Here is a 17,128-nt window from a genome sequence, read left to right on the forward strand (position 1 = left end):
TTTCAGTGCCATAAAAGCCTCCCATTTTGGAGGCTTAGTGCCCTCCAGTTTTAGCAGTCCATGAGTTGCATGCTGGAGAATAGCAGCAAATACACAGACTCTGAATAAATAATGGTTCTTTGCTCATCATCAGGTGACTCCCAAATTTATTACTCCCATTCTGTTATAATTCCAAGTTACAGGCCTTCTTTCAAGTTACTGCCTATACTCTGCTTCACTTATCTTGTATGACTGATAAAAGAACTTATTTATTTTCCATGCACTAACACAGAACTCATGCAGTCAGCCACATCATCAGCTCAAGAGAATTTGGGAAAGCACTCCATGGAACTTGCTTATGTTTTGCTCCTCAAATTTCACAAAACCTGCCATTGGGTTTTAGCCTAAACTGAAGGTTCCACTCAGAAGCATCCACAGGTAGAACACCTTTGAAGCTTTCTCCGATTTGAGCTTGCGGACCACCTCTCCTTGTTGAGCTACTTTGCTGTACAGAGCCTTGCTGTCTACTGGACATGGGGATGGAGCAGTGGGAACAGGAGGACACTGAGGAGGGGCAAAGACCACAGGTGGGCTTCCAGGCTTGTACTCCTGGCCTGTCTGACGCTTATATTCTGCCTTTAGGGATAAAAGGACTTCCACAGCAGCACCTATCTCATCCTGAAAGAAGAAAGGAAGGGGCAGAAAGAGAGAGGAACAAAGATACAGAGACATAAGACTCTCGAGAGTACCATAAATACTTTCATTAAAAAGACTTGCAGTTTATGGGCAGTTATTCAATTTTCCTAAATACTTAGCACTGAGTTATTCAGAGAAATTTTCTCTACTACTTGCCTATTCTAACAAAGTAATTCCTCTTAAGGGATATACTACCCTAACTATCCTAAATAAAATTATAACAATGAATTAATTTAGATCTTCCCATTTATTTAGATTTTATGGTGCCATCGAGACACTATTAATATCAACATTATTTAACCACCAGGCAAACTATGTTATTTTCCCTCTCTTTTTGTTATGAATTAGAAAGAAAGGAAATAACATAGCTAATAGTAGCTATGTTTGCTGTGTACAGTTAGAGAGAGGAAGATGTCTCAAAAACATCTGTGGCATTTAGTTCTTTGCTTTCTGGTTTTGGGGTTTTGTTTTAAGGTCTAAGCAGCAACAATTCAATCCTATGAAGTCACATAATTTGACCATATTAAGTTAAACAAATAAAGAAATTCCCAAGGCATTTTAATCTCAAGGACTTGATTTAGATACTTAATCAACTCTTGCTGTTGAGTAAATTCTGTCCATGTTTCAGAGCACCAGCCTAAGAAATTTGATCATACAAATCTAACTGAAGAAGTATTGGAGAACACAAGTCTTGACAGAACAGAGCCCAGTCCAAATGACAACCACTGTAAAAACCTTGGGTCCATAAGCACCCATTCACCTCCACAATGAGAGAACAATGGGCTATGCAAACCCAGACAAAACCAAAGGATTGTTTCAATCATCACCTTAGATGCTTTCTCAGCTTTCAGTTTTCGAACCACTTCTCCTTGTTCTGCTACTTTATCATACAGAGCTTTACTGTCCACGGTACCAGAGGTCTCAAGCTTTGATTGTGCAGTTCCAGATACTGGAGGATTTCCTGGCTTATACTCCTGGCCTGTCTTCTCTTTGTATTCTGCTTTCAAGGCCAGCAGTTGTTTCACAGCTTTATCAATCTCTTCCTTTGCTGCCTTCTTAGCCTTCAAGTCCCGAACTACATCACCCTGTGCAGCCACCTTGTTGTAGATGATCAGGTGATCTTCAGATCCAGCACAGGCTGGAGTAGAGGCATGACCAGTAACTGGAGCAGATTTTCCTTTTACAGCTGAACTAGCCTTAAAAAAAAAAAAGCCAAGTATTCAGCATGTTATCTTGTACAGAAATAGATGTATAGTTATATATTTTATGGTGCTTTACCAAACCACCAGTTTACCTCTTTCTTTGCAGTTTCAGCTTTGGTCTTCTCTTTCGATCCAGATGTTGGCATTTCTTTAGTGTGTCCATCAGGGATGTAAATCAAAATGCATGGGGCGTCTTTACAGCTGTAAGGACTGTAGAAAGATTGATAGAAAACATAACAGTAAAGGAAACACCAGATAAATATCAAACATTTACTGAAACAAATGAGTTACTCTTTCTAAAAGATGCTCTCACACAACTGCAGATTCATCTTTGTACACAGCTGTAATTACCTAAATTTACTTAATTGCGGATCTGCAATGATTCCTCTTACATGCAAGTTTTTCTTTTTTAATAATATTTACATGTTTATGTCATAACTGCATGTAGATGTTTTGATAGCCTGCTAAAGAAGTGTTACAATTAAGTAGTATGTGCACACTCTCATTGGAAGAGTTTTATTCTGTACAACTGCTCCCTAATTTCTATACCTCAAATCACAATGAAACCATGACCTCATTACCAAGTCCAGGTTAGCTGGGGTGCACCTCAAGTGCCCCAGACTTGGCTTAAGACAGTTTGAAGGGGCAGGAACATGTAAAATAAAAGCCATGCCAGTCCACAGAGATATGCCTCAGAAAGATCATGGTAATGGGGAAAATATTTGCAGATGACATTACTCTTGCAAATCTGTGTGTGTGAAAACACCAAAACACAGCAAGCTAAAGCAAATTCTGTGAAGTCTGTTTAGGCCATTCTCAGGTAACTTACCTCACTGGCTCATAGGGCTGATCACAAATAAAGAATCCTCTCCTCTGAAGCTGTATGATATCTCCTTTTTTTAACTCCTTAAGGCACGGATCACCCAGCATCAGTTCTTCTTGCTGTAAGAGTTAAAAGAAATCAGTCCATGTCTTACAGAGCAAAGGAACAGTGAGAAATAGAGATGTAGAAGAGCAGTGGTGAGTTTCTCCTTTTCAAAGTGTCAAAATGTTACTTAATTCCAGCAGCAGCAGAACAAGTAGCAAGAAGATGCCATAAGAATGTATCAAAACAAAACCTCAAACTATTGGTCTCAGAGGTAACAACGGAGAATAAAGAACAGTTATATTTTGATATTACAACAAGTTACATGGAAACCCAGAAACTAGATACAGACACAATTTTTCTGTTTGACAAAAAAACCCCAAATTTTAAAAACAGCAACAGAAACAGTGAATGTTAAAAAACAAACAAACAAACAAACAAACAAACACGCAAACAAAAAAAACCAACCCAGAAACCCCAACAATACTAAGTTCTGTGGAATTTAAGGGGACAGAAATATAACTTACCTTGCTGTTTCGGTTGATATATTGCTTGAAGTCTTCATCTTTACCTAGAACAGGCTTAGTGATCAGATGCTCATAATTAACACAGACAGTTGGGATGAGGGGTGCACGTGGAGTTTCTGCCAACCAAGTGATCTTAGTGGTTTTTTTGAAGTCCTTATTATCTAAGTTCAACTTGGCATTGATGGACACAATTTTTCCACTTGAATTTCTACAGGAAAGCAGAAATTATAATGGTACAGCCTAAATGAAAAGTTCTGATTCAATACTGCAAAAACAAGTGTTCCAAGTTCATTTTTGAAGTGTGAATCACAGGAAACAAGAGTGCATTCACTCCCATTGAAGTTCTCCATTAATTTTGTTGTCTTAAATATCAATACAGAGTAAAATGCATGGGGAAAAAAAGATCTGTGCATATTTATGCCCTTAATCAGAGCTCACCCCATTCTGGCAATGCCTCAACACAACCACATCAATAATACTATGATGGCATTAAAAGGTCTCCTTCCCCACCTCAACAACTATGCAAGTGAAGCTGGGACAGGTTTAGTTTCTCAGTATGCAAAAGCAGTATTTATTATGGGGTGAAAGTTGTTAAAATTCCAGGTAATTCTTTTCTGTCTGAAAAAGCTGTTTTACAGTGGCAGTATTACCAGATGGAGGGCACTAGATGAGAGGGACATGCAGTATGAGGACTGACTAAAGGCTTCAAACCTGAATCTACAGTAAAATATACTCTATGCTAAAATGCAGTTTCGTGGCATATTTCAAAGTAGATTTATAAATATAGAATCCTAGAAGGAATATATGGCCAACCATTAGTTCTCTACTGTTAAAAGAAAAAGCAACAAGCTGAAAAGCAAAATTTAATTTCATCTGCCTCTAAAGAGGTTACCTGTTCAATTTGGTGATGATGACATTGCCCCAGTTTATGAAGGTAACCACCTCTCCCTCCTGCAGGGTCTCTGCATCCGCGCCCTCGATGAGGACTCTGGAGCTGTACCACACAGGCTTCAGCCCAACGTCAGCATTCTGTGAATGATGGTTTACAATTCAAAGACAACAGAGGACAATAACAGTAATGCAAAGCTACAATATTCTTCCACAGCTCTCTCCAGTTTCTTGCTCACAGGTGTTGACCACATTCCCCTGACAGTACACTCAAAAAGTCCACTTACAGCATATTCCATTTCCTTAAGGTCCATACATCTTTAAGATTTCACAGGTAAACCCAAAGTTTTTCTCAAGTTTCCATTTGCTATGCAAATTCCCTTCAAAACTACTTTCAGAACTCTCATTTTTGCTTTTTTATAAAGTTATTATGGGAATATATATGGAGTTTCTTTCAGCTGCATAGATTTGTAAAGACAGAAACTAGAACTACATCACTTATAAAATACTCAGCTTTAAAGTATCTCAACAATTGAGATAAACTTTTATTTTCTAAAAAAGGCCAACAGCTGTGAGTTGAGACTTTTTCAGCTGGTCAGGAGCTTTCAGTTTGTTTCTTCTGGTCAGTATTTATTTCATCACATATTGGAGGCAGCATTTACTGGTACTATCAATGTTTTAATATGCTGGCTTGTATCTGACCAAATTTCAGACTTTCTGAACCTTGAAGACAACTCTCACTTGCATCTGCTCAAAATCTGCTTCCTTGTTATCAGCCATGAGGAAGAGGGGAAACCCAGTGTCCACCTCTCAGTTACAAGAAATGGCTACAGGAACACTCAGAGCAACAAAACCAAACACAAAGAAATGAAGCAAAGCCTCAGCAATACTCACTCATTTCTCAGTGTAAATGTACATAAGTATAACTAAGGTATGCTTGCAGTAAAGTTTAAGCACAATTTTAGACATCAGACTCAAAAGAAAGCATCTTTGTTAATTGTAGCACCAAGAAAGAGTTGTATCAGTAATACACTCCCCTTTTAAGGGATATTACTCTGTTTACTGGATACTACAAGTATCAAAGCAGCAAGTTCTTAGCTTTTGATAAGAACTATTTGCTCTACAAATTTAAAAGTCATATTAAAAATCCAGATTGACAGAATCAACAGGTTAATATATTACCTTTCCACATAAAACCTGATTTTATAAACCACTTAAAAAACACCTCACTGTTAATGGATAGAGTGTCTACTGTATTATAGCCATAAAGCTTGAGTAAAATTTAATATTTAACTTCTCTGTGAAAATTAGCATTGAACAATAAGAAAACCAGCTCAAGCAGCACTCCAGGCTTGTAATGCTTCACCTCTTCTGAAAACTCCCAGAGAGGCCTTTTAGGGCACCTTTTATATGCACTCCATATATTTACAACAACAGTACCCTCTTAAAAGAACAAGCATGTTTAATAGTTGCACAGTTTTTGACAATTCTAAAACAAAACAAGAGTACCTCTTGGACAGATCTCACACTATATGAGCAAGCTAAAAGCAGGACTCTCCTTCCTGAATGTTTCATGCCAAGGTACTTCCCAACCTTACTGAAATGCAGTACAAGGATATTAAGAGAGTAAAGCAAGAACCTTTGGATGTTTAGCCACTTCTTTCATCTCCTCTTGAGCTTCAGGAATATTTACTGGGACCACTGCATCTTTCAGTAAAGCAGTGTACCGAGGTGCTACTGGGTCTATAACCTACAGAAAACAATGGAGGTGAATCATGAATATATGTCACTGACAGAGAAGTAAGTTGTTTTACAAAACAATAACCACACACACAAAAAAAGGAATATTAACTGGTATTCTTTATGTTACTGCATTTTTTCAAAGTTTGCTTTAATGTCACTTTCATCCAAAGCTAAAGAATAGTGAGAAAATTGTGGTAATACTTTACAATTTCCAATCTTTACTAAAATACTCTGAGTAAAAACTGGATTGGGTACTACTGACAGCAGAAGTAACCAGAATTATGCCTTACAGGGAAGACACAAAAATGTACTCTGATACAGTTTTACTGTGCACACAGGCTATTACATCTGAACCGCTTTTTCTCTAGTTAAGTAAATTTAAAACAATAATTTCAAGTGGAATTTCTTCTTTTGCCAGCAGCACAAGACCTGATCTCACACTCATTTTCCAGGCCAGCACTCCAGCAGAATCAGAGACAGAACTGGCTGTCGAGGAGGCACCAATCAAGCCTGCAATTTTACTACAGACACATTAGATACTATAATAAGGCAATACCATAACATTGACTTCATTAGGATTTCTACAACATGAGTTTGGCAAGAAAAAGGTTTCACCATCATGTCTTACTGTCTTTTTACTGCCCATCATCAAACTTAGCTGCTGTAGTTTCTCACAGCATTTTTTTTATACCTGAAACACTGATTTGTCAAACTGTTCAGAGGCACTTAAATACACAATTCAGTAAAGCAGTCGTCTAAGGCCAAAAGGAGTATCAGAGGTCTACCAGGTTAACTGCAAACTAACACAAAGGAAAACACCTGCTTTTATTAATATAAAGTGATTTTTGCTCTCCTGGTTTATTCCTGTGCAAGTGAAAATTTACACAGCTATATATTTTTCTGTGTTTTGGAGAAAAGTATTTAGGTTCTAATTAGAACTTAACATTAGCTAATAAAGTGATATGATGATATACTTTTAAGAAGACACACTCTTATAAGTTAGTAGTAACTGAGGTCAGACTCCTAAATGTTAGACATACACTTTGAAAAAGGACTTGTGTATGTATCTCAAAATGTAGGGGTATTATGTGATTTATCATCATAATTTTGATAATTAAATGACCAGATTTTATAGTCTTATTAGCAGGCTCTTTATTTTATTCATTAAAACTCACAATCCCTCTTCAGGTGCTAAAAATTACAGGATCATGTATAAAATATGAGCTGTAATACTGATAAAGCCTTTGAGCTCAGAACCACCTGCAAACAACCCACTGGTTTTGCTCATATTGCAGATAGCTTACAACCTGCACAGCCACTGTAAATAAAATTGGCTAGTAAATATGGTACTGTACAAGGAGCTGAGTCAGAGGTCTAAGAAACTCAGTTTAAAAGTCAATTAAAAATAAAACGAGCCTTGACAGTCCATCGTGGATTCTTCCCCTCAAACCAGTTGTTAGTCATAAATATATTTATGCAGCAACAGAAAGAACCAATTCATGATCCTATGTACATGTAGCAAATCAAATGCAAAATACATAAAGAGATACAAGACACATGCCAGACAAGCAAAAACTATTTAAATGAACAGATCTGGGTACTATCTAAGCAAAACCAAGCAGGAATCCCAATGCAAAATAACAGGTGTTTCCACAATCACACAAAATATGCAATCCTCATGAAAAGAAATCGCCTTATTATAGTGTCCAAGCATCCGCTGCCAAAAAGCAACTCATTATGTCAAGATGCAATATTCCTGATTTGCCACTCAGTCAGAAACTCCAGCAGTGCTGGCTCATCTTCCCAGGCAGAGCACGCAGTTCCTCCTTTTGCCACAGAAAGGAAACGCGGCCAATGTGAACCAAATCAGGGAAAATTTGTGTTTATGTTGAAAAATCAGCCAAACCAGAGGTGGGCAGCCTTTGAAAACTAGGAATAATGCATTTTCAGTGGGTTTGTAGAGCTCCTGTTATACAAGCAAGTGTCTATGAAGCTGCAAAATGATAGCTTATGCTATGTACGCTTACAGCACTGTAAGCTATATGCTAAGGTAAAAAGCATTAAGTAATACCTTCTTACAGATAGCTCGCAGCTTGAAAGCAGAAAAATGAAATGCAGTTTTCAGATCAGATTTACAGCAAATACCATTATCTTTTCCCATACTACTAAGGAAGGCAAGTAAGTACTGGCATAGAAGAATCAATAGGATTAGTGCTTCTTCAGGTTAGAAGGGGGGGACATTCCATTTTCCTGAGTGTGCCAAATGATGCAGCAAACTGCAACTGCTACTTGTTGTGATAAGCACTCCAATGAAGGCTGGATTCTCTACATATCCTAGAAAGAGGATATCAAGAGTAGCATCAAATCCGAGTAAGCACATACCTTTTTGTTAAAGGACCAGATTTTATCCCACTCCATATTCACAACAGATCGAGACGAGCCCTGGAAAAAGAAAAAAATGAACCAACACCACATTAATATAAATATTCTAGCTCTTAGACTAATTTAAAACAAAATTCTTTAAACTGAAAGCCCTCTATGGTTTGCTTTCATCAAAAACAGTTTTTGAGCTTGCAAAATAAACACTTTTCAAGTAAGAAACCTGCAAGTCCACTTTGCCAACACCTACTCACAAGTGTTGAAGCATTGTTGAAGCAATACACATCAAGGTAACAAAGCTTCAAAAGAAGAAAGCTCCCAGTGACAACTGTATTAACAGAAGCTTCACAAAAACTTGTGAAATTTATTGAGGGAGATTCAGAGGATCAGAAGAAAACACCCACCTGAGCAGCAATAAATTGCTTCAGCCCTTCAACTGTCATGCCTCTTCTCAGGACACCACGTACAGTGGGAAATCTTGGGTCATCCCTAGTGGAAAAAGGTATTCCATTAGTGTCATATGCTAAATTTTCTAAATACTACACTAATCAAGAGCTTTACTAATACTGCCACACACAAAAGGCACAGCCTCAGTGTATTTTACTTAGGCAACTCACAGCTAGGTGAGAACGAAGACTGAGCACTTATCCATACAAAATGTAAGGTGAAGGTCAGGTCTCTCAAAAACTAGCAAGGCAAAAGTTATGTCTCTATCCATTATTTCCTTCCCAAGGGCACCCAGAAAATGTTACTGCAAAGGAAGTGACAATGCTAGCTCTTGGTACAAGTGATAGAATTTTATGGGTTTTTTTCTCCTATGGAAGAAATAAAAAGGCCTAATCTACAATGTAACATCTGAGTTTGAGAACTCAGATGAGTTGGCAACATGAATCAAACTTCACTGAGGACCTAACAGGGAGGTTTAGGGAAGGAAAGATCATCGTAAGACCAGCTACACCTCTAGGGAAAAAAACCATGCAGGGGCAGGAAAGGATAAATTTGGCTCTAGCCAAGTGTCTCCATGCATAAAGTATTGCAACTCAACTGACAACTAGACAACTAGTCCACCAAACACTGTCTGCAGAAATCTAATTAACCTGAAAAAATTAACAGAAAGAAGGAAGGTGAGGGCAGGTGGGAGAGAAGTGGGATGGATTTGACCAGATGGACAGGACCAGAAACACTTCAATCCAGGCCCTCTTCTGGCATTGTTTAGGAATGACTCCAGTGACAACAACCAATGACTCAAGAGTGGAAAACATGTAAATACCACCCACAGCAAGCGCCAGAGTCCAAAAATAAGCTGCCTCGTGTTTATTACAGGACATGAATATGTATGTACACAGCTACTGTAGAGTAGGAAACAGACACATTGTACATGCAGAAGCCAGTGCAATTAATCTATATTCTTTAATATTGTTAAAATATTCATTCAAACTGTCCCAAAGCAAAAATGAATGTGCCAGTCACGAGGATCTTAGGGAACAGTGCTGACCTACAGCCATGGGACATACCATCCATCCACAAGGCCTTCGTTGACAAACCACGTGAGCTTTCTCTTGGAGAGCACAGTGTTGTTGAGGTTTAGCCTGCTATACTCCCATATATACGGTTTCCTTATGCCCAGAGCCTCAATAATCCAGTAGAACTGTTCATCTCTGTCATGGTATTCAGTTGTCCTCAGTGCATGCGTGACACCTTCAATACTATCAACAATGGGGCAGGCAAAGTCGTACGTGGGATAAACCCTGACAAAAAAGATCTTTAATTAGCAGGGCAGAACAAATCACTTTCCTCCCACCTAAACACTTAAACTCAGCGCAGTTTACAGTCATGTATTATAAATATTTATAACCTATGATCCTGAAAACTTTCACATCAAGACTAAAATAACACATACACAACAAATTGTCCACAAAAAGATCCAGAGGGCAATACATTTTTAAGATGAAGAAAGCCTTCAAGAAATTAACTGATCACAGCCTTAATATTCAAGCCTAAAAAAACAACCCTACACTACTAATGTTTTTTTCAAACATATCTAAGGACCAAAACTGAAATAATATTCACTGTTGACCATGATGGCCATCTCACAGGTTTTAAAAGCCATTTGAACAAGTTTCAGAAAGTCAAGAGATTCAGCACATATTCTGGTTGAAAAATGCTAGCAGGTTCCAAGTGTTAAAAGAAATTTACTTAGGAATTGTAAATGCACTGAAAAGAGCAAAAACTACAGGTCACACAAGGAGAAAGTGGACATACTTGTAGGTACTTCCAGTCCGAGGGTGAGGCTGGTTTTTACAACGATAAAGAGTTGGATCCCTCATGCATCCATTATTACTACTCATATCTATTTTTGCTCGTAGACAACACGTTTGTCCATATTCTGTTCCCTTTTTCATTTCTTCCCACATTTGTAGATTCTTATTAACACCTAAGAAAAACAAAATTAAACCGTTTTCTAAGGTATTATGAAGCTGATACAGAATCAAGTTTTATTACTGCAGTAACAAAAATCAGTGTCACCCTCCTCTTAGGACACTGGAATTCATTTTCACACATTTTACATTTTGAATTTTTTAAGTGGTAATGAATGGTGATGAATTCATACATACACAAGTTTACTGCCCTGGTCTAAATGTATGCTCAATCCATCCAGCCTTGTAGAACAAAGCACTAAACACTTTCAAGTCCCTATAAGGACATTGAAGACAGGCAATTTAGTTATCTCACTCATATTCGTTAATAAAAATCAAGTTTTGATGCCAAATCAAGAAGGTAAGAAAGCAAGACTGAAGCTTAAAACATCTTACAGTTATTTCTGTGTTTAGATTCCACCCTTTGCTCACGCTCTGCTTTCATTTGTTCTGCAGGAGTATCATCCACATATGCTTTCCCTTCTTGAATGAGCTTCTCAGCATATTTCATTATTGTTTCAAAGTGATCTGAGGTATATGTAAATTGATCTGGTTTGATGTGCAGCATGGCCACGTCTTCAAGAATAACCTGCAAAGTGTGAGAATGTACACTGTAATATTCAGGAAAAGTGGTTTTCTTACATCTTTATCCTCTTCATGTCAGATGTGGTGTTTTTAATGCTCCATTGTGTAGGAAGGATAAGCCATAAGAATAAGCATGAAATAAAAGAGAGGCATGCACTTATCATTCTTTCACAGCCTATAATCACCCTGCTATCTTATCATACCTTTTCAAAGTCTTCTTTCTCCTTTTCCGGATTTGTGTCATCAAATCTCATAATAAGTTTTCCTTTAAAGTTAACTTGGTAGTGCTGATTTAGCAGGGCAGCTTTGGCATGACCAATATGCAGATACCTAAAGAGGAAATTAAAAAAGAAATATATACACCAGAACTACTCCAGATAGACTTCTTTATTTGAGAGGGAAGGAGAAAGAATGGAAAGCAATACCTAAGCCTAACAAACAAACAAGCAACCTAGGATATTTGTTGAAATGCTATACGTTAATGAAAGATTATGTTTCTTCTACCAAAAATTTAGTAGTTAACTGTTAAAATATCTATATTTGTAAATTAGAGTGTTGCTATGGATATAAAGACTAGACTGCAATTATCTTCGTTTTTACAGACTAACTTAAACCAACTGTTGATGATACCCAGTAGCAGCTACCAGATAATCTGAACCTGCTACATTCACAACAGAGGAATTTTCAACTGCTGTGTGTTTTTTAATATAAGCTATAAAGCTACTGACATTTTAAACTAAATATAAATCCCCAAATCCTCAAAATTAAATTCTCTTACAAGAAGAGAGTAACATGTCCCTGAAGAACAGGGTGTTTTAAAACACCAGGATTAAGACACTAAAAACTACTAAGGTAAGTTGAGAATAATATATATTAGAGACATACATGTACATAATTTACAATATTTTAGTAATAGTTTATATTGGACTAACAGAGTAAGAAACACAACTACAGAAGTCATGTGATGCTGAACAGCCAGTTTAATAAAAAATACAATTGTGGAAATTTTATAGGACGTCAGGCAAGTCCAGGAAAAAAAAAAAAAAGAAAAACAGAAAATGAAAAGCTGGCTGAAAATTAAGTTTACTATACTGACTTATCACAACTCCTCTGTGTGGTTTTTAAGGAGTTTGTGCTTTGGTATTCCCCACAGTCTAGACCCCTGGGCCTCCATTATACATCTGGTAGTCAGCTTTCCCAAGGAAGGTTATCCATACATCTGACCTTTCTCAAATCTAAGCTTCCCTGGGAAGCACTGAGTCCCCTGACCCAAATCCTAAGGACTGCATGTCCACACCTCCTGGCAGGGCACACACATCCAGTATCCATGCAAATGCATCCTCCTGCTTCTCCTCATCCCACTGCTGAGCAGCACAACACCACACAACTCAACTCCCTATTCCAAGTTCAGGCAACAGTGCAATGAGGTACAGAGGACAAGTGAATAACAGCTCTAGTGGAGACAAAGCTTTAAACACTCACTTGGTTTATCAGCCTTGTCTGATAAGCTGATTAACATCCTCATCAAAGCACTTTTTTTTTTTAAAGACAAGACACAAATAGAACCTTCCCAAAGTATTCTTGTTTCTTACCCACTTGCTTCAGGAGGAAACCTCACAATGACCTTTCCCATCTCTGCTCCAGGAAGTTCAACAAACTTCCCAACATCTGCTTTCTTTTCTTTTTCTGTTGCCTTGAAAAGAGACATAATTACAGATTGTATCAGTTGTAAAATCAGATATAAAACTCTAAATAATAGCTGCTGTATCAAAGTCTCCTTTCAAACCTACAAGCTGCCGTATTGGATCCCCAGTGCTTCTCTTCACAACTTTCACACTACTCAAGGCACCCCAAAACAAGATTAATTCTAGAGTTTTTAATTATTTTCTCTTCAAATCTGGTCCAGGACTGAAAAGTCTCACCAAGTTGTCTAATTTATTCCACAGAAGAAAACAATTGCAAGTTAAGGTTTTGTAACTTAGTCTTCTTAACCTGAAGGTGATTAACAAATTCCGTAAACTGAAGAGAGCAATCTTTGCAAGTCTATCAGGATCTCAAACTGTCTTTAGAAAAACCAAACAATATATCAAAAGAGTAGTGCTGAATAAAAGAAGAGGTGCCATATTTCCATGATGCCACTTCAGCACTGGACTGGATAGCTCATGCCTTTCTAAACTTGAAAGCAACAGCTTTAGCTGTGAACAAAAGTTTACAGAAGTTTAGTTCACTGTACAACTGCTTACTTTTAGTTTTTAATTCTCTAACTTAAAAGAAAATAAGAATTCTTGCAGTGCATTCACAGAAGTAAAGCTAGTTTCTCCAGAGGATCTGAGTAAATCTTACCATTTTAACCTTTGGTGTACCAGCAGCCCACTTGGCTCCCACTGACTGGAAAGCGCGTTGGACCTCAAGGAAGCTGTACCATCGCTTCGCGTGCACAGGAGCTTGGTTTTGCTCCAACTGCTCTTGCCATGTGCTATTACCTGTTAGAAAACAAAGAAGTTTTCAAACTATTAAATCATAAAAATAAAATAATTTTTACCAACAGCAGCTTTTTAAGACTAAGAAAAGATGATTTCAAAAATCTACTCTGTCTTCTGAAGGGATTTAGTCATGGGGACACAAGCCATTCAAAAGCAAATTAAACAAACAAATTCCCTTCAAACCCAGAACATACTGCATTCCTTCTTGCATTCATCAAGGCTGAGGGTGAGGGGGAACAGTCAACACACATTTCTTCTTGTATCATCCACCTCAAAACTAGTAGCAATTTTATTTCAGGACAGAAATATAGGATATCCTTTCACTGTGCTTACTTTTGATGTTTTCTAGGCTTTATCATAAGTTAAACATGTGCCAATACCCCCCTTTACTTCTGAGGGGCTTTATTCCCACAATCTAATTTCCAAGGAGCACAGCTTCATTAGAAGGATTCTGATGGGGAGAAAGGGGGTGTTGGGGAAGGACACTCTCTTCAGATTGCTCTTAAGATCAGCAACTTTGAAAAAATACCAAAAGGTGCTAGCTTTTAATTTTAATTATGCCCTCTAGTTTCAAGTGGAATTTGGTTATACTGAATGGTAATTGTCACCTATCACCTTTAGATATAGAGCCAAGAGAAAATAAAAACAAAATCCATAAGACCAGATCATCAAAGCTACTTTAACCTCTAAAGGGTATTTTGCAGAGTAACATTAAAAGTAAACTCTTTTAATAGTTCAAAGTAAACATTGAAGAAATTTCCTCTGCTAAGATAATGTCACAGAAAGGTCTATGCATATAATTTTACATTGCACATTTTCATATTGAGACAACAGGTAATAAAAGATTTTCTTACAATTACTAATACAAAAGAAGTCAGAAAAAAAATCCACCTAGGGATTACAGCTCATAAATTTCCAAATGTAAGAACAATTTTAAAAAAAGAAATCTAGGGTTTCCTAAGCTGTACTACTGCCATCACTAGTGATGCACAGGTCACAGCAGTGTGTGTGACAGTACACACTCTCTCATACAGCTAGGAGGCACTACTAGCATCCACAAAAAAGGAAAAACTGGGGATGCCTGTTCTATATTGAATGCAGGCCAGAGAAACAGAGAACATAAACCAATACCTTTTAGTACAGCCCAGACACACAAGTCTGCAAGACTCAGAGAGTTTCCCACCAAGTAGGTCCTTAGAGACAGGCAGTGGTTGAGTTCTTGGATGGCTGAAGGGAACTGGCTGGCAGTGGATAACTTTGTAGCACTAAACTCCAGCCAATGGTCAATCTTGTTTGAAAGGACAAAAGATAGTTAAAATTACTAAAGGAATGAGAATTGAGCTTGTTAAATAACTGAATAATACACAATTGATCTAACAGCTGAACAGAAAATATCAACAGGAACATTAGAATTAAATATATCAGATCATAATATATCTTGAAAGAACGTTTAAAATAAATCATACTGAAAAATTCACCCAGAACAATACGAAATGATGAAATTTAATTTCTTCTTTCAGCAAGAATTCAAACTGCGGAAAACACCAGCTTTACTGACGTTATTCCCATTGGTAAAATAATAAGCAGTTCTTAGATGCATGTAATAATAATCATTATCCCTCAACTCTTTAGATACCGTATTTGTGACCTATTTCTTCTTCCTGGTGCTTCTACTGGTTAGTATACCATTTTCACCTCAGTCCTATCTTCTCTTCCTCATCTCCTTTTAGATTTGAAGAAATCAAACCCCTGCCCTTCACAAGTCCTACTCCCCTCTCTGGCAAAAGCCTCTTCCTGCAACTTTGCACATAAACGTACAATAAAAAGGTTAAGAATTAGGCTGCTTATTAATGTAGCCCTGTCTATAAACTGAATCCCTCAACCCTGCAAGAGACTAAGTGTCTCTTCTACTCCCCTGATCCTATTTCATGTGTAAGTGTTCTGCAAACTGCAATGGGAATCCTTCCAACATTCAAGCCAACGTGGCAGGCACAGATGTAATTACAACCACCACAGAATTCAGTTCAGTCGTTTGCAGTTGCACGCCCAAATATGTGCACCACAAATGCAGCTTTCCCTGTACTTCTCCAAGTACAGTATTATTTTTGAAGGACGCAGAAGTGAAAAGGAGTATTGTAGGAGAAATACCAGCCCTGAAAATGTGTTTGATGAGGTCTGGGCTTAACTTAAAAACAAGAGATTTAGACAGAAATTTTAAACAGCCACAAGATAACTTCCAACTTTTTAATGCCTCACAGGCAAAGTACTAAGACAACACTTCCCTTGAGACCAGCTATGGGGAGTGAAGAGTGATTGGAGAGTGATTACCACTGGCTTCAACAAGAAAAGACCTGAATCAAGTCCTTCAGTCCCTACCCAGATTTCAGAGGAAATAAATTTCATTTTGTCTGCTAGTTTCAGTTGTCAATTTAAAATTCAGCATATTATTATTTTGAGCTAGACCCAGGAAAAACCGGGGTCAGGGTTTTATCTATCACATACAGCAAAAGCTACTTCAGGATTTCAATGCCACACGGTATTCCTTGGTGTTACACTGAAGTGTTACAGGATAGCAACTGATGGCAACAGAGCTGAGCAAAGTGAGGAGGGAAAATCCCATGTATCTATCAGCTTCCAACCTGAATTATATTATACTAGTGAGCTGTCAGTTTAGGAGCTGGTGTTTCAGGGATGGGCAAGGGCAACTCTTTCAAAGCTCAGATTTCTTTGTCTTCTTTATACAGAGGAGGAAGCTTAGCAAAACAAAACCCTCAGCATCCCACATAGCTGGAACCTCAGTCTAACACTAAAATGCAGAATAAACACAAGGCCAAAAAAAAACCCCAACCCCAAAACACCCCCCCTCAAACTTAGAACAGGCCACAAGAGAAAAAGGGAAAAGAAAAAAAGAGACAAGAGCATGATTCACAGCCATGGTGGATGTGGCTTTGAGCAACCTGGTCTAGTGGAAAGTATCTCTACCACTGGGAAACAGACGGTCTTTGGGGTTGGAAATGGATGGTCTGTAAGGTCCCTTCCAACCCAAACCATTTTATGATTCTGTGACTCCTTCTCACCTCAGTGTGTTCCAACAGATTCGAGCCGTACAACCCAGCAGAGGCAGCAACTCGAGCCAGGTACCGAGCTATTGAATTCACATCAGTGAATGAAACCTGCCTGCAAACAGAAAGAGGCAAGACAAAGGCACAGTAAATTACTACCTCCAGTCACTTTAGCTTTAATTGCACACACATAGCTGAAACATGTGCAAAGCAAACACAAAATAGGTTCCGGGTGAACCAACAGGTACTAGGCTCACCAAAGGAAAAGAAAAAAACAAAACCCCAAAAACCTAGCACAAGAA

At 37.9% G+C, this 17,128-nt stretch overlaps 1 protein-coding gene across 1 annotated transcript in view; it reads right to left on the minus strand.

Annotated features, from left to right (window-relative positions):
* Positions 1–17,128, minus strand: part of EPRS1 (glutamyl-prolyl-tRNA synthetase 1) — a 37,818-nt gene that overhangs the window by 13,934 nt on the left and 6,756 nt on the right. Inside the window, exons 3-18 of the mRNA XM_063391066.1 lie at positions 16,842–16,941; positions 14,896–15,052; positions 13,625–13,764; positions 12,874–12,974; positions 11,485–11,611; positions 11,093–11,285; positions 10,542–10,713; positions 9,794–10,027; positions 8,684–8,768; positions 8,283–8,342; positions 5,797–5,907; positions 4,162–4,298; positions 3,270–3,477; positions 2,707–2,819; positions 1,970–2,087; positions 1,503–1,871 (exon numbers count right to left, since the gene is read on the minus strand). Coding sequence (XP_063247136.1) covers positions 1,503–1,871; positions 1,970–2,087; positions 2,707–2,819; positions 3,270–3,477; positions 4,162–4,298; positions 5,797–5,907; positions 8,283–8,342; positions 8,684–8,768; positions 9,794–10,027; positions 10,542–10,713; positions 11,093–11,285; positions 11,485–11,611; positions 12,874–12,974; positions 13,625–13,764; positions 14,896–15,052; positions 16,842–16,941 — 2,425 coding nt within the window. The remainder of the gene's footprint in view (positions 1–1,502; positions 1,872–1,969; positions 2,088–2,706; positions 2,820–3,269; positions 3,478–4,161; positions 4,299–5,796; positions 5,908–8,282; positions 8,343–8,683; positions 8,769–9,793; positions 10,028–10,541; positions 10,714–11,092; positions 11,286–11,484; positions 11,612–12,873; positions 12,975–13,624; positions 13,765–14,895; positions 15,053–16,841; positions 16,942–17,128) is intronic.

Source organism: Prinia subflava, chromosome 2, assembly GCF_021018805.1.
Source record: "Prinia subflava isolate CZ2003 ecotype Zambia chromosome 2, Cam_Psub_1.2, whole genome shotgun sequence".
Classification (NCBI taxonomy): domain Eukaryota; kingdom Metazoa; phylum Chordata; class Aves; order Passeriformes; family Cisticolidae; genus Prinia; species Prinia subflava.